This window comes from Euphorbia lathyris, chromosome 5 (assembly GCF_963576675.1).
Source record: "Euphorbia lathyris chromosome 5, ddEupLath1.1, whole genome shotgun sequence".
In the NCBI taxonomy this organism is placed as follows: domain Eukaryota; kingdom Viridiplantae; phylum Streptophyta; class Magnoliopsida; order Malpighiales; family Euphorbiaceae; genus Euphorbia; species Euphorbia lathyris.
Window position 1 is genome coordinate 42,137,711 of NC_088914.1, and position 23,904 is coordinate 42,161,614.

Sequence of the window (23,904 nt, forward strand, 5' to 3'; positions counted from 1 at the left end):
TCTGCAAGAGCGTGATTGGCCTTAGATAAACCCCTGCCAAAGAAAACCATAATGTAATCAAGGTTCAAGAAGGAAACAAAGTTACCTTGATCAAATTGGGTAATCTTTGAGTAAATGAACTTGTCCCCATCTTTTTGAATTAGGGGAATATCGCTCATCATGAAGGCTAAAGCATCCGCATATGTCCAGGCATCCGCCTTGACACTCTTCATGAGGTCCGCCACTACCTCGTCACTCGCCGTCAATATTCGCATATCACCCGCCATATGCAGAGGTTTGGGATTCCAGAATGTTGGAAAACCCAGTGGTTCGCCCTCGTTTATCTTCACGTAGAAGAATTTCTCATCCCAACAGTGGACATTGGACATTTTGCCACTGAAGGGCGAATACACTCCAAATTTTGCAAACGTAAGAAACGATTCTGATTTTCGCTTTGACAGTTTGTGGAAAGCTCTAAAGATCCGCCCAGTGTATACTACCCCTAAGTTCGACGCTAGATAGCAATCTAAAGCAATATCCAACCAGCCATTGGGGTGTAGTTGGCTGGCGGTGATATCAAAATAGGAAAGGATGTCCGCCATCATCTTGGGAAGAGGGAGTCGGAACCCTCTCTCCACGTGACTACAATACACAGTTAAAAAGCCACTTGGCGGACAGGAAGGACGTTGGTGAGCTGCCGCTAATTGGGTCTCATAATTATTGATCCAGGGGAAGCGAATTGCTAGATCCGCCAAGTCCTCGGCACTCATACGAGATGGAGTGGATTCCGCTCGAGGATTCTTTTTCCTAGGATAGGAAGAGGAAGGTGCCATTGTTCCCAAAGAACGCCTAAAACCTACGGCCGGTGCGGCACCGGTGGCCGGAGTAGAAAGAATTTGACTCCTAGTAGAACGAGTTTGGTAGCGATTACACGCCGAGTTGCGTAACTCAGCTAAATCGGAGCAAGCTGTGTCCTCGGTGGAAGATGAATTTTCCGATGACGATGTAGTCCAACTAAAGCTAACCGCAATTTCGGGAGGAGGGGTCAAATTAAAAAGCTCAGAAGTTGATCTAGAAGAGGACGAAGAACTCCTAAACATTCAGAAAGATAAAATGGGAAAGGATGAACTTACATGTAAGAAGGCTCTGAAGAAACTCTGAAACTCCCAGGAAAAGCTTCGAGCAGTGGAAAAGCAAGTGAAAACGAAATAGGGAAGAAAGAGAAAGGGAAGGAAGAAGAAGGGGTCTTCTCACTCATTGGACAGGGCGTTTGTTACACGTGTCACTCTGCGATTGGCATCGAACAGAGTGCTCATTAATGCAGGTAGTCATGACGGCGCGTAGAAGCTCAAAAGCCCTAAAGGACTTTAAGGGAACTTAGAGGGGGCTTCTGATAACATTGAGATATTATCCCGAGGATTAAAGGGGATATTCGCCTGAGGAAACGCCGCGTATAAACGAGATCCGACTGGCGAATCACCGGATCTCCAAAGACTCATCAAAGGAGACCCGCTGGCGAACCTATGAGGCGAATCTCCTTGGATACTCATTCGCCATTATAACGGCTGGGCCGACTAAGCCATAAAGACCATTAATGAGCTATCAATTAGCTAACCGCCAGCTTAAGGATAACTTGTAACCGCCATTAATGGGACATTAATGGTGACTTTCTAGTTACTGAAGGTTACAACTTTCTAGCTATATATAGCCTACGTCTCAGGCTATCCAGGTACACACTTTCCCTTACCCTTAGTCAATTCCGTTTGCCCTCTTGTTCTGCCTTACTGACTTTGGCATCGGAGCTTCCCCCCGTCGAACCCAACGACGCCCCCACAGGGACGGAAGTTGATCAGAATTTCTCTACTTGTCATCAATCTCACATATAAGCTCTAAATATTATACGCATACTTAACCATCATCTATCTAAAGAATCTTCAAAAGCTCTACTAAACGAGTTGTCCTCTGAGCGCATTAGTCAGAAGCAGAATCAAGCTCAGTAGACTGATTAACTCAGTAGACTAGGGGTGAGTATCGGTTCAATTCGGTTACTAACCGAACCAAAGTTTGTGCTATTTTCGTAACCGAACCGAATAAGATTGGTAACCGAATTTTATTTAACCGAAAATTTTCGGTTCGGTTATCGATCGAATAACCAAAAACTCATAATATTTAATTTTTGTATATTTTTATTTAATTAGTTTTCAAATAATGCTCTTATATAAAAGTTACAATTGAAGAAATTAAAAACTAATGAATCAAAGTTCATATATATAAAGATAAAAGTATATATTTTAGGGGTTGGATTTTATATTTTATAAGTTATTTATATATGTAAAAATAAAATTATATTTTTTATATTTATATAATAAGTTCGGTTCAATTATCGGTTATACCGCTATATTTTTTCAGTAACCGCACCGATAACCGATTATCAAACTAAGCCAAAATTAAAACTGAATCGAACCAGAATGTTAAAATAACCAAACTAAACTAAAATTTTGGTTCGGTTATCGGTTTGGTAATCGATTACCGGTTATTTTGCTCACCCCTACAGTAGACTGGACTTGCCTCTGATTCAGAAGTTTGCCTATGTGCTTTAAAAGAGGAAAAATTATTAAAGGTTAAATTAACCAATAGTTCCATTCACCCCCCCTTTGTAACTAATCTAACCTCACAAAGGACCAAAAAGTCTGAACTCTCAATCTCCAAATTTGAGTTCAACTCATTTGATGTTGAACCACATCTCTCTATGTTTTAGTTTAAGGAGTAATTTATCTAGTTATTACACCATGTCATATGGGGGTAGATAATGTGCACAGTTCCATATCCATTAAATGTCCGAAAGAACTCCTCTTAAACATTTCCACCTTATTTTTATTTTTTTTGATAATTTACTCTTCACTTTCTTCGTTACTTCCAAGTCAGCCCTCACTATGATTGATGCGTTTGTATTCAAGCTAAAGGGTACTCAAATCTTTTGATGTCTTTCAAACTATCATCTAAAGGTACTAATATCTTCCTCTGCTTGGGATTCTTCTTAGAAGAATCCTTGCTTGAAACCTTCATATTATAAAAAAAAAATGGCATTTAGTGTAAGGGAAACAAAAAACAAAACTGCTTCGTCGTTAATAAACTCCTTCGCAGTTAATAAACTCCTTTGCAATTAACCCAACTACGAAAACAAACAAGCTTAAAATATTTCACAGTTGAAGCGACAACAAAACAGATGATAAAACTGCGTGTATGAGACTGTGAAGGGGTACTCCTCCACTCAATTTTTTTACAGTCATGAAAAACCTTCCGCAGTGGAAGCAACTGCGGAGAAAAATCAACTCACTGATATGAATTTCTTCTGCAGTTGCTTCCACTATGGAAGATTTTTTTATGACGGTGAAACTATCAAACTACTGAAATAAGGGTATTTCTAACACATTTAATCACGCAAATACATTCAAAGTAAGTTTTCAATGCGTAAACCTGCTACTAAACATAACTCTGACCCTAAATCATACGACAAACTATATCTTAAACTCGTAAACCCTAACAAATCCCAAAAATCATACGATTTCATGTTATTAGGTGCAAGGAGATTGAAACTTACCTTCGTTCCGACCTTTGCCATTGAATTTGATGCAAAACTCCGTCTAAAATCGCAGCAGTTGTTCGCACTAAAAATCACGTTCAGAGGTGTCCACAATTGCTTCGTATAACAACTTGTCCGCAGTTGGTGGTTTGAACAAAATAGGGGTGTGTTTTGGAAAAGTTAATAATAAAAGTATCTAATTTGATAAAAAAAATGTGTTGCAATGGGTCTATAAAAATGTAAATGCAGATGGGCCAGTTTTAGAGCAATGTTTTGGCCCTAACCTTGGAGTCTATTAGGCCTATATAATATAGCCCATCAAAAGCCCAGTATTAACAGACCTGGAACCATCATATAAACCTCTATTTCCCTCCACCGTCTTGAACCTCCATTTTCGGAGGGGAGGAGGAAGAGAAAAACATGGAATACAAACACCAAATTAGAATTGCACTTGCCGTAGTTTCTCTCGCTACAATATCGCTCCTTTTCGTGAGGCATCGTCGTAGACGCCAAAGCCGAAATAGCTCTCAAATTTCCTGTTATTTGCAATCGGACCCGAAACCGCAGTTCGCTTTCAAGCGCGTCTTAGCCGATAACTCCTACTCTCAGTTCAAGCACTTGAAGCTCCAGGATGCCACGAATGGTACATTTCCTAAACATATTGTAAATTGGTTTCTACTTAGCTCAAATTTTTCTTCCGTTTCTTTGATTTGCTTTGATAAAAATAGTATCTCAGCTCTTCGTTTGCTGAAACCTTAATGAGTTGTGGATACTGAAATTTACAATCACCACACGTAATCAGCTTAGTCTTCGAATTTTGATTATGTGGCAGAGGATTCTTTGAATTCGCATCCATATGAAAAGGAGATTACGCCTTTGATAAAGAATCCATCGGTGAAGTTTGGATTTGATTTAGATAATGTGGAATTGAAGGAAATGAGTGACTTCTATGTTTGGATCGAGACTGAGTCTCAATTAAAGGAGCTAGATGATAAATTAAGTAAAGAGAGGGTTTTTGCTGTTGATACTGAGCAGCATAGTTTACGATCCTTTCTGGGATTCACTGCTCTAATTCAGGTTATGATCATTTCAATTTCTCTCTCTTGCGTTTCTTTATTTCTTGTATTTTATCTATGGTGCAAATATGGTTTTATGTATATGCACATTTCGTTTCTTATTTTTTTGTAGATTTCCACTCAAAATGAGGATTATTTGCTGGATACAATCACATTACATGATGCAATGGGCATTCTTCGCCCAGTTTTTGCTGATCCTAGCATTTGCAAGGTTGAGTTATTTGGCAGTTGAACATATGTCTTTTGTTGTAAGGACACTTCTTTACTAGGTATTTGAGTTTTAAGGAAATTATATTTCTTGCCATTGTAATTTTGTGGTTTAGGTGTTCCATGGAGCTGATAATGACGTTCTCTGGCTACAAAGAGACTTCCATATTTATGTTGTTAATTTGTTTGACACTGCAAAGGTGAATTTTAGTGTTATATGTCAACATGAGATTTGTCAATATTCTAGTGACGTGCATTATAATATTTTAACGAGTAATTATCAGCATAATCGTCGCTTAAATTATTAGGACTGTTGTATATTTCCACAATTCACTTTGAATGTATATAATTTGTAATTTATTCTTGCAGGCATGTGAGGTGCTGTCAAAACCACAGAAATCCCTAGCATACTTGCTTGAAACTTATTGTGGTGTAGCCACAAATAAATTACTGCAGGTTTGCATCTCATTATTAACTTCATTAATAGAACTATTGTAGTTTTTATTTGTTCAAGTAATATCTGTTTATGAATCTTAGAATACATTCTCATGTCAAATTGTAGCTTGAAGACTGGAGGCAACGTCCTTTATCAGCAGAGATGATACAATATGCACGAACAGATGCACACTATCTTTTGTATATTGCAAGGTGTTTAATTTCAGAGCTCAAACAACAAGAAAATGGTATATTTTGGTATCCCATGTTTTTATCCGCATTTAATTTTATGTCAATTGTACTGATTTTGATGTCAAAAAAGACACCAAAAAAATTGCATCATCTAAGCTTGCAAAGTATTGATGAAAATGAATGCCAATCAAACCCCGATACTTCTTTTTATTCAGGAAAGAGGATAAGCACCTGCATCTAACAGAACTATTTTATACACAACATTTTGCTTTATACATATATAATTTAAAGGTGCATATGCATTAGAAAAAGAAAAGAAATAATTGCGTTAAAAACAGTAATTCTAATGCTAAGTACCTGTTCTGTTCACAATTCTGCATAAAATAAATGCAACAACTATTTCATAGTGTCCAGGAGCAAAATGTCTTACTTACCAGATAACTCATCTTGTCCAGATGAAAATTTGACTTCTGTTCTTGAGGCTTGTTGCCGTTCAAACTCGACTTGTCTACAACTCTACACTAAAGACATTGAAGAATTTCCTGGTGAGTCTGCTGCATCATCACTTTTTTCTCGTCATTTGAGTGATCAAGGAAGTTCGTCTGTTTCATGTGAGATACAGGTGCACTACTTCGCATATATTTATTAGAGCTTGCTATTCCAAGAAACCTTGATATATAATACTGATGTGACACTGTTATTTTCAGGATCTTGTGAGACGTTTATGCACATGGAGAGATTTAATGGTCAGTGATATCTTTTTCGTTGCTGTCTAATAGACAATAGCTTAGGGTAGGGATGAAAAAGAAGTTTACTTCAGATCCCTCATTAATTGAATTTCAACTTTATCTTGTTAAATACATTCCCTCTTAGGAAATAATGATTTTCAATTTCATCTGCATAATCAATCAGCATGTAGAAATTGCCTCATGTAGTAACATTTCAAAGTGAATTCTGTTAAAAGAAAGTTCTTTTTATTATTAGTATTATTTTTATGTCTTTGGTTAGTTTGAGTTCACTGCCCAATGAGAGGACTTTTCATAACTCTGTAGAAGTATTACCAATAAAATGTATGTCACAGTTTGACCATGCTTTTGTTCATGGCACTACCATGCAGGGCGCGAAGGGGTGCAAATGTCATGGTGATGACCATAATTGCTAGTGTGGACCTTCTTATAAGTAATTTTCTGTCTTGGGGCTGCCAACTTATGAATTTATTAGACCTAGAAAGAATGCTAGCATCAATGTGTCAGTAAATTACTCTATGCAATTATTCCATAGTGATTAAACATGTTGTGCATGTAGATATCAGACCATCAGGCCATTAAGTTGTTTGTCACCTCTGAGAGCAGACCTTGCTAGTGGTCATCATTCACTCCCCTCAAGTGACCTTCATTAATTATAAGCGAATGCCTCATTTGATCTTTCAGATTTATATTACTGTGTCTTAGATATGTAATTATGTGTTTTGATACTTCTTTAAGAGCGTGTTAAGTGCTTCTTTCCCAACTTTTTGGGTTACTGTTGAATGTTTTGCCTGTTCCATTCCTTTTTTTATGTGAGACATGTTAGCATCTTATTTCTCTAATTAATCATATGGGTTATGATATCTTTTCAGGCTCGTGTACATGATGAGAGCTTAAGATATGTATTATCAGACCAGGCTATTGTTTCTCTTGCAGACAACCTTCCGAAAAATCCAACAGAAATATACGATACTGTAGCTCAAGCCAATTTGAACAGCAATCTGAATACTAATTCTTCTTTGTCATCTGCATCACTTGTTTACAGCCACTTTGATGATTTTTGTTACATAATCCAGGACAGGAAAAGAAACATTGATGATATTTTCTCACAGCTTCTCAAAAAAAGCCTGGGTCCTAATGGGAGTTGTCCATTGTCTGTTTATAATTATGCATTACTGGTGAACTGTGACCTGAGACTATCAAATAGGTCAGTTATGAAGAAAAATGGGATGAAAAACTATAGGCAAGTTGCTCGAAAGGCTTCACGAGAACTATTTGTTAAAAAGTTCTCCTGCAAAGCACCTGTGTATCATAACTGTAGGATCTTTGCCAATGATGGGCGGTTGCTTTGTTACTGTGATCAAAGAAAGCTTGAATGGTTAGTGGAGTTAAAAATTTTCAATCTCTTGTTCAATGAGAAAAGTGCTACTTTTAATTGGTTCAGCTTGTTGTTTTATAGGTACCTCCGTCGAGGTCTGGCAAAACTTATTGAGGAAAACCCTCCTGCCATAATGCTTCTTTTTGAGCCAAAGGGTCGTCCTGAAGATGAAGATAATGATTTTTACATCCAAAGTAAGAAAAATATATGTGTGAGCTGTGGTGAAGGAAGCCATTACTTGCGTTATCGCATAATCCCTTCATGCTACAGAATGCACTTCCCTGAGCATTTGAAAAGTCATCGTTCTCATGATATTGTCCTCCTTTGTGTGGACTGTCATGAAGTTGCTCATGCGGCTGCTGAAAAATACAAAAAAGAGGTAGCTGTAGTATTTGGGATTCCGTTATTTGTTCGTAAAGTAGTTGATTCTAAAGAAGCTCGTGTTATACCTGGGCCATCATCATCAGAGCCACATGCTGAGGAGTTAGGGGTATCTCCTTTACAGTTGCGCACAGCTGCTATGGCTTTGTTACGCCATGGGCAAACTATGCCATCTCAGCGCCGAGAAGAACTGATACAGGTCAGTACACACTGTAACTTCTCTGAATTGGGTGTGAAATCTAAGTCTTGCTTATAGCAACTAGCATTTGTTATTTATGTGTTATTTTAATCAATTGAGAATTCATTAGCAGCAGATAGCATTCTAAGGGTGTTTATTTTGTTAGAATATATCCCATTCCTTGGTTAACCTCTTAATATAGATTGCAGAATGTAATTACTAAGCTATGTTGCATGGAAACCTGGATTTCAAAAATTTCCCACTTTCAGTAACGCATCAGTTTCTGAAACTCGTGAAGACCGAAACTTTACATTTCGGGTCACGTTTCTGTAGTTTAAGAAAAAATTAGAAACCTTTCTTAAAATACAATGTGTTTTTAGGAGACGACGTCTGTCCCATTGACTAAATCCATAAATTCTTATAGATAATTCCCTTCAAGCTTTCAAAATGAAAAAGCTTTTTGTCTTTTCCTATTATGTGAAGTGTAAACTTACATGTAATTTTCCTTATATATATATATATATATATATTACAAATCTTTTAAAATTTATAAATATACCCCTTTATTTTTGGCATTTACACGTTTCCCTCACATTTTTGTTTCCTATATTTTTTACAAATATGGTTTCATGTGACAATTTTTGTTTCCATTTCCGTGCAACATAATTAGTAAGAGCCTGTAATTATTTGTGATTCTTTATACAACCATCACATAGCTTAGTGTCATCCTACATAGCTTAATATAGATCAATAGTGAAGTGAATTGTGCAAATTCTTCTAAGGAGATGAGAGATAGCTCCTTTTTTCTCGATTGCAGTGTGTTTAAGCCCGTAAACCACACTTATATGCAGGTATATATTATAAGTTTGCATTTGTTGATAGGAAAAATGGACTTGCAGAACCATTGTTGGATGAAAATAAGTAATAAGACCTTTATGGATTCTATTTGAAAACAAATCTATAACTTTTCTATCCTGCACTGAGTTGCATTGGATTTTTGCAGCATGTATTTTCTATGTTGAGTTCTTGGAGAATAAAGTGGAATCTGGTATTCCTTGTATAAGTCGGAACATCTAATCATCTATAGGTCTTTTGCTTCGCAATAACTAATTTATTTGCGTAGGTATACTAGAGACATAGTGGCAGCTAATTGAAGCTTATGATTTATATAGTTAATGCTTTATACGCGTCCCCGCTGAGCGAGGGTCCGGGGAGGGGTCCCATCACAAGGATGTACTGGGGGCAAGCCTTCCCCTGCCAATTTATTTGGCAAGAGGCCGCTCCTAAGACTCGAACCCGTGACCTCTTGGTCACACGATAACAACGTTTAGTTAACCAATATATTTCTTAATTTGTGTGAAATACCCTAAAATGACTTATATAATGGAATGGAGGGAGTAATACTTAGTGTTAAAAAACAAGGTTGCCTGGACCACCTACGCGCTCAAAATCAAGAATCCGCCTCGATTTTCTCCGATTAGTCCCTCTGGGCGTTTTTTAGCCGCCAAGGCTCCGCCCGCCTGAGCGACGATGAACAAAGGGTTTTTATTATTTTTTTTTTCTTTCTTTCGCATGGTTATTCTAGAGCGTTTATTATTTTAGGATATTTTGGTTTAATTGCGTCCTACACTTGTTTTCATGATGTGGTTTAAGACTTTAAGGATATTGTTTCATAGCTTTTGGTGAATTATATTACTTGTGAACATTATATCTTATTTGTTTGAGTTGTTTCAACGATATTGTTGTTGAAATGTTGATGTTTGCATATTGTTTAAAGATATATATGTTTTTCTATATTAAATCATTTTATAGTATTACTTTTAGACAGTATAATACATATTTTAGTTGAACTTATACAACAATTTGTTTATTAACAAATAAAAATACAAAAATATAAATCCGATTAATTTCCGATTAAACCCCGAGGGGTCTGTCCACCCGACTAGCGCCTAGCGTTCTTTACAACCTTGCTAATGCTTCGATAATCATAATATATAACAAAAAACTTAAATCTAAAGGCTAAGGTTCAACCAAATCCTAAGTTAATTAACTAATAGTCCAATAACTACTTTTCATCAAGATTATAATCTCCATAACATTTGCAATGTTTCTAAACTCTTCAGATTGGAGCAGCGTTTTTATGTGTTCTTTGTAATATTTCTGCCATCCAAATCTTCTTTCTTTTTTAATTTATTTCTTTTTATTCTAATTTAATTTCAGCCTTAGATGATGTAGATATGAAAAGGCTGAGATTATAACATCTTATCTTTAACTTGGAACCCTGAAAAACAGTGTATGCGCCTATGCATGCCTCTGGCAAGGTGCTAGGCTCAGAAAGGCGTGCCCAGGCGCGAGCCTCTTGAACAGAACCCGCCTTTTAGCTTCTTAGGGGAGATACCTGGAGCCTAGCGCCTTTTGAGCCTGAGGCGCGCTTTTGATAACTACAGAACCAGAGACTGAGACAAAACACTACTCCAGAAGGTAGAGTTAGAGCGGCCGCTCTTTAGGGTGGACCCTAAACTGGCTGCTCTCTACCCGAAAGTGATTGCTCTCTTTGGTAAACCCAAATGTGGCTGCTTGCTCTCCAGGGCAGACCCAAAAGTTGCTGCTCTCTAGGGTAGACCCGGAAGAAAGAAAAAGAATAACATATTTAATCTGAGAAACTCAACTCAGACATCCAAAACACAAACCCCAAACCCAGAAGCTCAACTAGGCTCTGATACTATGTTATTTGGGAGAAAACTACTCTATATATATTGATACTAATCCTATAATTGCTCCTTGAAATTCTTTTGTTAAAGCTAGCTATGTTTACATATGTTCATACTCTAACAAGCTGGGATGAAGTAAGCAGAAACTGAATTTTCTCCATTAAATTTTGCCCGAAGAGGTCAAAGCATTCTCTCTAATGGGCTCGCTCTTCCTAATCTATCCTTTCAAAGTAGGTCGTAAAGGAAGCAACATTCTCAAGCACAATCACTCTAATATTGCTATCAAGGCTCATAACCAGAAATCATTCTTGGGCCTGTAACAATATCAGAGTCACTTTTAGTATGCATATGGCTGTCAGATATTTATACTCAGTGCTCTAGTTTTTAAAGCTTGAAATTGGAATAGCAGTATGCATAGGAGGCCTTTCAGTAGTTACCTTCGCTCGGTGCATGAGTTATATGTTCCATTGAATAGATATTAGTCACCTTCAACAAGCATGCTACTACACACTGTATTTCCTTTCTGTTTCACGAAATTGTGATTTGATGACTCTGCATTAGTGGTTTCATTTATACTGCTGCCTAGTGATTTGCTGAAGGTTTTAGATCTTAAAACAAGTGTACATGGATCTCAGAAGTATAGGTCCAAGTCCTTGATATTGACCATCATGGAACATATAGATTTGGCTATCGACTGTTATGCTTTTATGAACCATTATTCTATTTAAGAGCGTTAAACTACAAATTAAAATACAACAATAGAATATGTGACCACTAGGGGCTACTAGCCTGGGCAGGTGTATGTAATTCAACTTCCATTAGCAAAAACAGTGTCCAAAAATCTACACTTGGGGTACTGTTTCGTGTTTTCTTTTTGTGATATGAAGTATGTAAGACTTATTCTTATAGAAGTAATAGTTCTTTACGAGTCAAGCTAGGACCATGTGTCAGGAAGAGGAATAAGACCAATGCTTGAGAATGGAGATGTTCTATAAGAGCATGGTTTCAAATCTTTGTTTTGCATAATGTCGGCTATAGTAGAAGTTTCTGAATTTCGGTTGTGATATGTGATGGGTTATCTGATTATCTCTGTTCATGATGTCATGGCGCACTTACATTTAGCTTTATCAGATACACAGGCCTTATAATTTTGATTGTGAAATACATGCAGTAATTATTAGGATCACAAGAAAAACAACTAAAGGAAAAGAAGACAGAGAAGAGGGTTAACAATATAGGTTTTATTTCTATGTGAGAGAGATAGAGGAGAGATGGAGGCGGCATACTTTTACCAAGCATTTAAAAGCCTTAGAAAAAATAAATGTTTGAAACCCTTAGATTATGGGTTCTCTGTATATGAATTTTTTTTTTTTTTTTTCTAATTTCCTAACATCTAAACAGTCCAAGTCCTCTTCTAAGCATCCGCTTGTGCTATGAGTTCATTTATATGCTAAGAATGCATGTCACAGCTTGTTCACTTTAATATATGAAACTTGTACAAGAAAAAAACATTTAGCTTCTTCAAATCCTCCAAAAAAGTTTCTTATATAAGAAACACGCAAAATAAGGATTGGTGCTTAATATTTACAACTGCTTTCATATAGAGTGTTACGTGTTAAGCATTTGTGTTCTAAGTCATTTAATCTTTTGTTGGGATAATTTTTCTGCTTGTAGATTGTGGCACAATATTATGGGGGAAGAGAGATATCCCATGAAGATTTGGAACAAGCTTTGCTGGTTGGCATGAGTCCTCATGGGAGGAGACGGTTTAAAAAGAAAAGAGGATTACCTTTAAAGCATTCTACTGCCAATATCATTTCAAACAACAATGTAGCGAATGGTGTTGCTATGGCCCAAACTACCACTGGGAGCACATATACAGTTGTTCTTGATGGTTCACAAAATACTGGAGCAGAACCTGCTGTAGAAAATGGAGATGAAGACTGTTTTGCAGTGACAGATATTGACGTAGGTGTGTGTCCTAATCTACAGGGTGCTGATGAAAACGATAGTCCAATTAGAAAAGAGATTTTCACTGGAAGTGTTGATGACAACTGCGAAAATGGAAGGGTCGACGACCTATACAACCCTACAGATGAAAGAAATGCTCTGCCTAAAAATAATTCAAAAGTATCGCTTTTAGGGCATGGACCGCATGGAAAGCAAGTTGTAGATCATATACTGAAAGAAAGTGGAGAAGATGGTATTCGTGCATTTTGTAAGAGGTGGAGACAAGTTTTTGTTGAAGCAACTCATCCTCGTTTCTTGCCAGGTGGTTGGGATGTAATGCACAGGTTTGTTACCTCAGCATGATTGGTCTAACTATTATATCATATGCTTTTTCAAATTATAGCTTAGAAAATGCTATACAACTCTTCCATTCTATTAGAAGAAAATTAAGTAGGATTATGCATTGTTTGGGAAAGGGAGAATAGTTGGTTGTTCTTCTCCTCCATTTTGAAGACAAGGTTAGTGAGCACCTAACTAGAATTATGCATGTCATATCACTTACTTGCATGTGTTTCATTGAATTTGTCAAAGTGGCTCCCCTGTGATAATATCATTGGAGATGTGGAAGTTTAATGCATATCTAATGTTTGTTTATTTGTCCAAAGGCAAAGGATTTGATTTTGAGCGTTGTATTTGCCAGTGGCAGAAGGGCATTCGGGGAATTCAGTGTCTACAATCCAGCTAACAAAATATCTGCTGCCTAATCAGTTGTTATATGTTTCGAATTGTTCTTTAATTATATGATTAAAGATAACTCTATTTTTCAACCAACGATATGTCCATTTTTGTTACCCTTTGAATGAAACCAATTTTGTGCACACTACAGTTTCTTCACAAACAATCGAATCATAGCAAGGTTAGCATAATCCAAAATTATTCGTCTTGGAGTGTCTTATGTTCTGTTTAAAGATTGAGGTTTCTAAACAACTCTAAAAAATATTTAAAATCTTAGACACCAGCAACCTTTTCTAACAATCTCATATGGTAGTAGAGGTGTCAAAATGGGTCATAACCCATTTAATGATCTACTTAATCCATAAAATAGAGGGTTGGGTTGATCCATTTATAAGTTGGGTTATGAATGGGTCAATCCATCAAACTCATCATAAATGGGTTGGGTTGATCCATTAGCTCATTTAATAATTTGTGTGAAACATGAATAAAAACCTAAAAAACATGAGTATTTTACTCCTGCTTTTTTTTTGTTTCAGGATGTGGAATTTTGAAATTCCAGTATTAGAATTCTAGATTTCTAGAATTTCATTATTTTTAAAAATTCTGGAATTCTAAAATTTTAGAGTTTCAGTATTTTCTAAAATTTTAGAATTCTATATTATGGAATTTCAGAATTCCAGTATTTTCTTGAAATTCCAAAATTTCAATATTGTCTGAAATTCTAGAATTTCAATTTTGAAATTTTAGAATTATGAAATTCCAGAGTTCTATTATTTTCTAGAATTTTAGAATTTTCTAGAATTCTAGAAAATACCTGAAATTTTAGAATTCTAGAATTTCGGAATTCCTGAATCTCGAATTTCAGTATTTTATGGAATTTCAAAAAATACTGGAATTCTAATATTTTTTGGAATTCCATAATTCTTAAATTTTAGTATTTTCTGGAATTTTAGAATTTCATATTTTGAAATTTCTAGAATATAGAATTACAGTTTTCTAGAATTCTAAAATTTTGAAATTTCACTGGAATTACAAAGTTTTTTTTTCGTTTTTATACTTTTACGTATTTTTCTTTCCAATTTTTAATTAGATTTAGTTAATTGGGTTAATTGAATCAATTCATTTAACCCATTTAATAAATGGATTGGGTGTTTGGGTGCTCCTTTTCGTGCTCATGTTTGCCTTTTCTTTCCATAATTCTCAGGGGGTGTTTGGGTGCTCCTTTTCGTGCTCATGTTTGCCTTTTCAGTTCGAAATGAAGAGTTTTAGGTGTTTGGTTAGTGACATTCCTGTTTGCCTTTTACACTTGAAAAGCAGCATTAGGTGTTTGGTTAGTGACCTCCTGTTTGCTTTTTATACCTGAAAAACAGCTTTTTACAAAAGCAGAGAATCTCTGCTTTTTGGAAAAGCAGTATTTTCCAACAGCAAGCGACAACAACAAACCGTAACAACAAACAACAAACAGTAGGTAAAACGAACGGTCCCTCAATCCATTTACCTATTTTGACATCTCTATTTGGTACACAATTTTCCCCCTCTTTACATAAATATAGGAGTTCCTAGTTTTTTTCTTTTTAAATAAATAAAATAAAATATTTAGTATGCTCTTTCTCTACACAACTGTTGTATGTACATTGGAAGTTGATGTAAATTTTTTTTTGCCTTGTCTTCAAATATCCTTTTTTTTTCTTTTAAATTATGGGGATATGCGAAAGGTACGTTTCACAGTTAATTAAATTAAGTAAAATTTAAATGGGTTTACTATATATATATATATATATCATATGATGTGGTATGTCATGGCTAATCAAATTAAGACAATTGGTATTTAATTAATTTTTTCTATTGAGGTTTAAAACAGCCGTTCCTTCTTTTTCTTTTTCTTTATTAGATTTTTCTTAAGACCGTCGGCTGCTGTTACTCTTTTCCTCTTGTTTCTAATTAAAATTGGGTTTGATGAGATTTAGCGAAAGAATTATTGTCTGGGCTATGCAGCCCTCTTCTTAAACAAAATATAATTACCTCCATTAACAAACCAACAAAACTCATGATGGAAATATAGATATAATATATAGCGGACAAGAAAACATATTCTCTTATCATGTCTTTGGGTACCTAAATCAATGATAACAAATATTCATTACACAAAAAATTATCTGATATTTATTAATTGATTGAAAATTGAATTTTATTTAAAATATTTTATTGTAATTAATTCTCCATGGGATATTTCAAATTCATTTTGTATTAATTAGGGATTTGCTATTCAGCCTTTCTAAGTGATGCCCAGAAAATGGTCGGTTCTTTTCCAGCTCAACCATTGCACAAAAAAATTGAATTAATATTGTTTTGATATCTGCTCATGTTTCAGTAAATGGGTTTTAGTCGAGATGCAGTAAACATGGGTGGAAAAGTTTAAAGCAACCAACAGCTGTTTTAATACCTCAGTAGAAAAAAAAATTAATTAAATACCAAATGTCTTAATTTGATTGGCCATGGAATAAATTGAATTAATTAAATACTACATAATCTCTCTCAATCAGACTTTATTCACTTTTTTATTTCCAAAATAAATAAAAACGAATAAATATTAAATGTTTGTAGATGAAGATTGTGAAAATGTCTTGGAATATAAAATGGAATGTTTCTCTTTATGAATTATTGACTTTGTTAGTTATTATGAAATGTTTTTCATTTTTAGATTGCTTTTCAACAGAAAATATCAACGATTCCCAAATTTGAATCAGAAAAGCAAACAAAGAATTATCATCTATTAAGGGTTACAATAGTATTTTTACTAATTTACAGTTAAAGGTTATTTCTGTCTTTTCATGGGTTGTTACCAGCTCATCTTTTGTGCTTCTAGGTTCTTTATAGGGTCAATTACAGAGAACTCAAGATAGAATGCTTTATTACAGATAACTCATACTGGTTAACAAATTTCTACTTTTGTCAAATTATAAAAATCTTAGATTACATTTAACATAAAACGTCACCACCTTTAAAGCAGGAGTAAATTATCATTTTAGTATATAATAATTATTCAAAACATTAAATTAAAAGAAAATTCATTGTTAAAAAAAAAACCCGCCCAATCTCTTCGGTCATTTTCCTGCATTACTATCTGTGGAAGGAAAAATCAAAATAAGAAACAAAATTCTCCATTTTTGTAGCAGGATAACAGCAACTGAAATGAAATTTTGGGACACATTTTTTATTCGAACTCACATGAATTTCAGAATCAAATGTGTTATTTGAATTTCTGGCTTCTGATCTTCCTCCAATTTCAGAATCAAGTGGGTTCTTCGAATTTCTTAGTTTCTTTTGCAAGTGTGTTCTTCTTTCACAACATCAGTGTATGAAGCATTGTTCATTTAGCCATTCTTCTTTCAAAAAAGATACTTCCATTCTCTTATTGCACCCAACCACCATTTATATAAATTTAAATTCATCCATCAAATATATATTTATAATTTTTAATTGATGATCCTCCTTCACATTCCCTTACTTTTATATTGAATGCAAGTCCATTGGCAGCCCCCTCTGATGATAAATGGACCCTATTTATTACCAGCTTGAAGCAGATACTTCTATTGTTGTTGTTATGAGAACATTATGTTAAATATCCCTTAATTAGTAAATTATAAAACCATTTTTATGTGTGAGATAATTATTTTCAAAAGATGAAACAACTATTTGTTTAAGATTGAAAAACAACTATTGCTAAAAGAAAATTAGCTATTTTTACAATCAGGTGGCTGACATTCTCATGCTTCCAGATTGCAGAAGAATATATGATTATAAATAAACTTTCAACATGAACAATGCCTTGGCTATGGAAATTGTGAAAGAAGAACACACTTTGCAAAACAAAACCACAAATTGGAACAACCCAATTGATTCTGAATTCATGTGAGTTAAATAAAAAAAAGTTTGCCAAAATCTACATCACCAATCAATCTCCGAAAATTGGAAAATCAACTTACTAATAAAGAATGCACTCCCAAAAACAAAACCAGAGATTTAAAGAACAGATTAGATTCTGAAATTCAAATGAGTTAACAGAACATCAAAGCCAAAAAAAAAAAGAAGAAGATGAACACACTTGCAAAAGAAACAAGAAAAAAAAACGGAAGATTTCTGAAATCCATGAATAACTAAGTGAAAAAGAAAACAAAAAAAAGGAGAGAAAAAGAAGAAGACGGCAATACACAGTGGGTAACTGAATATAGGGTTTAATTATGAAATTGATAATAAATAATTAATAATTAGATAAATAATTTAATGGTTGATAACTGTAATTTGACAAAACTAGAAATAATTAAATGAGAATCTGCTATTTCAAATTTAAAATACCATTCTATGATAATAGACTAAAAAATAAGATAGTCAACTGTAAAATAAAGTTTAAAGATGATTGTATATGTAATTTCCTCTTGTTTATATTTGTGATATAAGGAGACTGTTTTGATACAATGGAATAATATTCTTCTTCCTTATTTTCCATATTTAGAATCCGTTAAACATTCCTTTGCATTTCTTTTTATTCACTACTCACAGCAGTTATCATGGTATCAGAGCACAATGCGAAGTTGGAATAGGTTCTAATCTCATTGCTAAACAAAATTCTTCTTTCTCTCTCTTCCATTTCTTCTTCTCCCCAGATCTACTTCTTCAAACTCTCTTCTTCTTCCTTGAAATGGCAAACTCCAAAATCTCATTTCAGGATATGCTGAATCCCTTGTTTCTACATCCCTCTGAAGGTGCTAACTCCGTTCAAGTTGAGAAGCTACAGGGATCCTCCGATTACAGAGCATGGCGTCGTTCCATGGAAATTAATCTCTCGTCCAAACGGAAGTTGGGCTTTGTTAAAGGTACTGTTCTTCCTCCTTCAGATGATGAAACTAAACCTGACATGTGGGCAACATGTAATGATATGGTGATTGTCTGGATCTCTCACAATGTCTCCTCGATTATTAAGAAATCAATAATCTATATGACCTCTGCAAAAAAAAATATTTGGGATAATTTAGAACAACTTTTTTCTGTGACTAATGGGTCTCGCAAATATAAACTAAACAAAGATCTGTATGATATGAAGCAACATTCTATGTCTATTACAGAGTATTATACCTCTCTACGTGCTATGTGGGAAGAATTAGATTCTATGAATGTTCTTCCTACTATCTCCAGCCCCACGCCAGATATTAAGAAATTGTTAGAAGCTATAGATCTGCATAAGGAGGAGTTTAAGCTATTTCAATTTCTTAATAGCCTTGATGATGTTTATGGTCCTCAACGGAGCCAATTGCTACTGCTTACACCTCTGCCTTCTGTTGAAAATGCCTCTGCTATTCTTCAACAAGAAGAGGCACAAAGAGATATCCTGCACAATGTGAGAGCAGTTCATGATCTTTCCGCTATGTTTAGTAAAACCTAGGTGGACATGACTCAGTTATGTTCAGCTTGTGGAGGTAAAGGGCACGCACCAGAAAAATGTTGGTTTATTGTTGGTTACCCTAAGTGGCACTCTAAACACAAATCCAACTCCTCCAAACCCAGAAACCAAAATTCACCCTCTACTTCCAAATGGCCATCCACACCCAAATCTCAACCCCAACGATTGGCGGCGTCCGTCCAATCTTCTAGCTCTCAATATGATGGAGCAGAGCTACTATTTTCTCCTCAGCAACTAGATCAACTTGCTCGATTATTGCCCCAATTGCAGATGAATCGGTATAAGGAGTCAAGATTTGACGATGAAACTGACAGCCATTTCTCTGGTATGATTTCTTGCTATACTGCTGCCTCTTACTCAAATGATTGGATTATCGACTCTGGTGCCTCCGATCATATGACCTCCTCTATCACTAATTTTACACACCATGTTCCAGTCAAACACTCACCTCCCATTGTCCTTCCCACTGGTTCCACAGCTGTTATCTCTCATGCTGGACAAGTCCATCTTCCCAATGGTCTACTTCTCAAAAATGTTTTGTGTGTGTCCACTTTCAAGCATAACTTGCTTTCGGTGCAAAAACTCATAATTGATAATCAGTGTCAAGTTCAATTTTATCCCTCTTATTGTATTATTGTGGATAGTCATACTCAATAGGTGACAGGCATGGGAAAAATGTGTAATGGCCTTTACTACTTGGAGGACTCTGTAAGTCTCAATGATGCAACTGTTCCCTCTGTCCCTACATATGTTGCATCAGATTCTTTAGATCTCTAGCATCACAGGATGGGTCATGCCCCTATCTCCACACTCAAACACATTCCTGGGGTCAATTCACCATCCAAACAACCCTCCAAGGTATGCATTACTTGTGCTATGGCTAAGTTTACCAAACTTCCATACACACTAAGTACATCACATGCTACTATGCCATTTGAATTGATTCATCTTGACACTTGGGGTCCCTATAAAGAGTGCACTAAGGGAAATTGTCGATATTTTCTCACCATTGTCGATGATCATTCTCGACATACATGGGTATATTTGTTGGTCCATAAATCAAATTTTCTATCTTGTCTTCAAAAGTTTTGCAATTATGTGCAAACTCACTTTGGCCATTCTATTAAAACTGTGCGTTCTGACAATGCCTTGGAGTTCACTGACACTACTTGTAAGACATTCTTTGATACTTGCGGCATTTTGCATCAAACATCTTGTGTTCGGCGACCACAACAGAATGCCAGGGTTGAGCGTAAACACAGACATATATTGGAAATTGCTCGTGCCCTGCGTTTTCAAGCTCATCTTCCACTATCTTTTTGGGGTGACTGTGTCCTCACCGCTGTCCATCTTATTAACAGATTACCCACTCCACTTTTGCACAAGAAAACCCCTTATGAACTCCTATTTCATAATCCTCCCACATATGAACACATTCGAACATTTGGTTGTCTTGCATTTGCCTCTAACCCAACCTTCCCACAAGATAAATTTTGTCCTAGGGGTGTTCCCTGTCTCTTTCTTGGTTATCCTCCGACTCAAAAAGGCTACCTCCTTCTAAACCTTCTTACTAAACAACTTTTCATCTCAAGAGATGTTAAATTCAGTGAGCATATATTTCCATTTCATCCCAACTCCATTGATTCCTATATGAATCTGCTGCCTACCTCTTCTCTCACTCCCATCCCTCCTTCACTTTTTGATGATCTTACTCTTTCTAACACCAGCCTACCTACTACTTCCCAAACTATTACCTCTGATCCTCCACGCTGCTCTACCAGAAATCGTGCCCCTCCTATCTGGCATCAGGATTATGACACATCCACCACTCCCATTACAAATTCTTGCTTTTACCCCTGTTACATCTGTTTTTCACTATTTCTTATCCACATTACAGTCATCTGATGATCCTATATCATTCAAGGATGCTGCTCAATATACACATGGGGTACAAGCTATGAATAATGAGTTGGATGCACTTGAACTCAATAATACTTGGGAAATCACTACTCTTCCTCCTGGAAAAAGGCCATTGGTTGTAAATGGCTTTTCAAAACAAAATTCAAGCCATATGGATGCCTTGATTGATACAAATCTCGATTGGTCATACTTGGGTGCAAACAACGCTTTGGTGAGGACTATAGGGAGACTTTTGCCCCAGTTGCTAAAATGACCTCTATTCGTACTATACTTGTTGTTGCTGCTTTGCAGGATTGATACACTTTTCACATGGATGTCACAAATGCGTTTCTGCATGGTGACTTAGAGGAAACTGTCTATATGACTCTCCCACAGGGTTACTCATCTATTGGGAGCAGCATTCAAGTTCAAACTAGCCCCTCTCCTAAAACCAAACTTGTCTTAAAATTAAACAAATCTCTTTATGGCTGATAGGGGTATTTTACCCATATCTTTTAGCGTGATTTACGGTTTAGTTTAGATAAAATAAATAAGTTTAATTGCAAAAACAGAGTGTTTTAAATAAAATAACGAAAGAAAAATAAATTCCGTACTTATGGTTAATTTTCCTTATTTTTGATCTAATTAGAAATAAAAACGCCAAGCTAACTCGGCTCCCGAGAATTGTATTTCAGGTACGAGCAAGAAGTGAAAATCCACCCATACACGCGAGGCGCATCACTCCTCACGTGAGGCGTGAAACACTGGATCAGAAATAATTGACTTATCCACAGGCACCACGTGGGATCTACTCAGCAATACGCGAGGCGTATGCCACCGTGCGCGAGGCGTACGACATATGTCAGAAATGATTAGCCTAATCCTGAAAGTCAGATTGCATTGTCTCCTAAGTCAACTATCGGTACGCGAGGTGTGTTTTGGAATACGCAAGGCGCACATGGTGTAACTCGAGCAATAAAATGCCAGGAGCTCAAATACGCGCGGCGTATATCACTATACGCGGGGCGTGGTTGAGACAACAAGGTCCGATCTAGGTCCACATGCGGGAAATTATTGAAGGAATGGGCCAATACGCAGGGCGTCCCCCACCATACGCACGGCGTGGTATGGGAAAATGCAGAAATAATGTGTCTCCATGCTTGTATCTTGTGAATTTACAACTTTGCCCTAGCTTGATGTGTATAAATAGGGGCTTAACCTTAAGTTTTGGGATATACTTTTACATAGATAGATATATACAGATTTTCATATATAGTTTTGTATTCAGTTTTTCTTATGTAATAAAACTCTACCTCCTCGAGAGCTTGTTCGTGTAATCCGTCATTTCGTCGAAGTTCCGTTCCACCCTCGTCCACCAAGCTCGAGAGTTCCACCTCCAAGACCTAAGAGACGGCCTTGAGTCCGATTAGCTAGTTCCGAAGGTGGATTCTTCCCTCTTTACTTGCTAACTAGCTTGCACTCTTCCTATGTACTAGGCTTGGTTGTATTCCGCATTTACGCTTTCCATATTAATAATATATGATTTGCAATTTTAGTTTCTATATACGTGTTGGTGTTTATTGCTTGTTTTGATATTCGTAATTGATTATTGTGTAGGGGAACGCGATTTCCGACGCCATTCGGGCTATCCTTAGGGATTCATATAGGTGTTGCCTTACCGGAAGTGACGCTCCGGAAACCGTAGGAATTAACAAGCCACGGAACTTACGGGCCCTAGTTTCTCATCCCCAGCATTAGACACGCCTTGACTAGGAACCACGTAGTCTAAGTACTTCACGGATCGGTCGAACTACACGTAGTCGTCTTTGCAAGAGTAAATTGTCAATCGAATATATTCGGAGTTATTGCTTATTATATTTATAACTTATCGTCACCCATATCATTCCGTGGAGTTCTCCATTACATAAATCTGTCTCACCTATAGTTTAGGAGTAGTTTGTAGTTATCCCTCAAACCAACCTAAAGTATTCACCGCTTAGATAACATATAGAACCGAGTCGTTTAATACTTGTAGTTATAAATCCCGTGGATTCGATACCCGGTCTTAACCGGATTATTACTTGATACGACGGGGTACACTTGCCCCTAAGTAGTGACGTCTAGTAAAGATAGAGAATTTAGAAAGATCACATTCATAGTCGTAACGCACTTATCATATATATTTTGTCGTAGAAAACACTACACTAGACGGCACGCATCAAGTTTTTGGCACCGTTGCCGGGGATTTATAATTTCTTGCAATATTAGACAAAAACGTTTTATTGTTAGTCTAAGCATTTGTAAATATTACTTTCTTTTTGTGTGAATAATTTATTTTGTTTCGTGTTGTTACTAATGATTTGTTTCATGGTATGATGCCTCATAGTCATCGTCTGTGGGACGACCTCATGGATGACGAATGTTCGCACCAACAATCAACCTCACAATTCGATGTGGTAATCTCTATGCTTAAAGACATTCATGAAAGATTATCTAACACTGAGGCATATTGTAGGGATTTGGGAAATCTACTTGCCAGATTGAAGTCTCCTCTTGATTCAGCCGCGGACGAATCAATTCGAGATACCAATCCGGTTGATCAAAATGGAAAGCTCGAGTTAATTGAGTTTTCTCAAGAAGATTCTCCAAATAATAAAGGCTATCTCAGTTGCGAGGAAACGGACATCGATGAGCCGGTTGTGTGCGGGCCCATGGGAATGAATCCAAAACTAGAAGAGTTTGAGGTTCCTTCTACCTAGGAATATTTCACTCTTTTTGAACTACCCAATGAGTCAAAAAGGGAGCAAACTAAACTCTTCAATAATTTCTGTAAATATAGTTTTTGGTTTTTATTAATTTTTGTTGAGACTAATAACCCATTTTGCAGGTACGGGTTGTTTATTCAAGAATTTGAATTTCTCACGCGAATGGAAGCATACACCTAGGGGGAAATTTTAAGTCGAGCTCACCGACTCTAAAGTAGCGCTTCTTGGGAG

The 23,904-nt window shown here is 36.2% G+C and overlaps 1 protein-coding gene across 3 annotated transcripts; it reads left to right on the plus strand.

The window, feature by feature from the left end:
* The first annotated feature begins 3,935 nt into the window (after nucleotides 1–3,935).
* On the plus strand, nucleotides 3,936–13,696 carry LOC136229440 (protein RRP6-like 3). 3 transcript variants are annotated; one of them, XM_066018231.1, is made up of 12 exons: nucleotides 3,936–4,205; nucleotides 4,395–4,639; nucleotides 4,751–4,849; nucleotides 4,962–5,045; nucleotides 5,215–5,301; nucleotides 5,408–5,528; nucleotides 5,928–6,094; nucleotides 6,180–6,218; nucleotides 7,091–7,596; nucleotides 7,678–8,176; nucleotides 12,541–13,160; nucleotides 13,482–13,696. In XM_066018231.1, exons 1-12 carry the CDS (start codon nucleotides 3,983–3,985, stop codon nucleotides 13,492–13,494), a joined length of 2,703 nt encoding a protein of 900 aa, XP_065874303.1. In that variant the 5' UTR covers nucleotides 3,936–3,982; the 3' UTR covers nucleotides 13,495–13,696. The 3 variants fall into 3 exon arrangements, with proteins under 3 accessions (XP_065874303.1, XP_065874302.1, XP_065874304.1); XM_066018230.1 differs by having other exon boundaries at nucleotides 13,517–13,696; XM_066018232.1 differs by lacking the exon at nucleotides 4,962–5,045 and having other exon boundaries at nucleotides 13,517–13,696.
* Nucleotides 13,697–23,904: the final 10,208 nt, after the last annotated feature.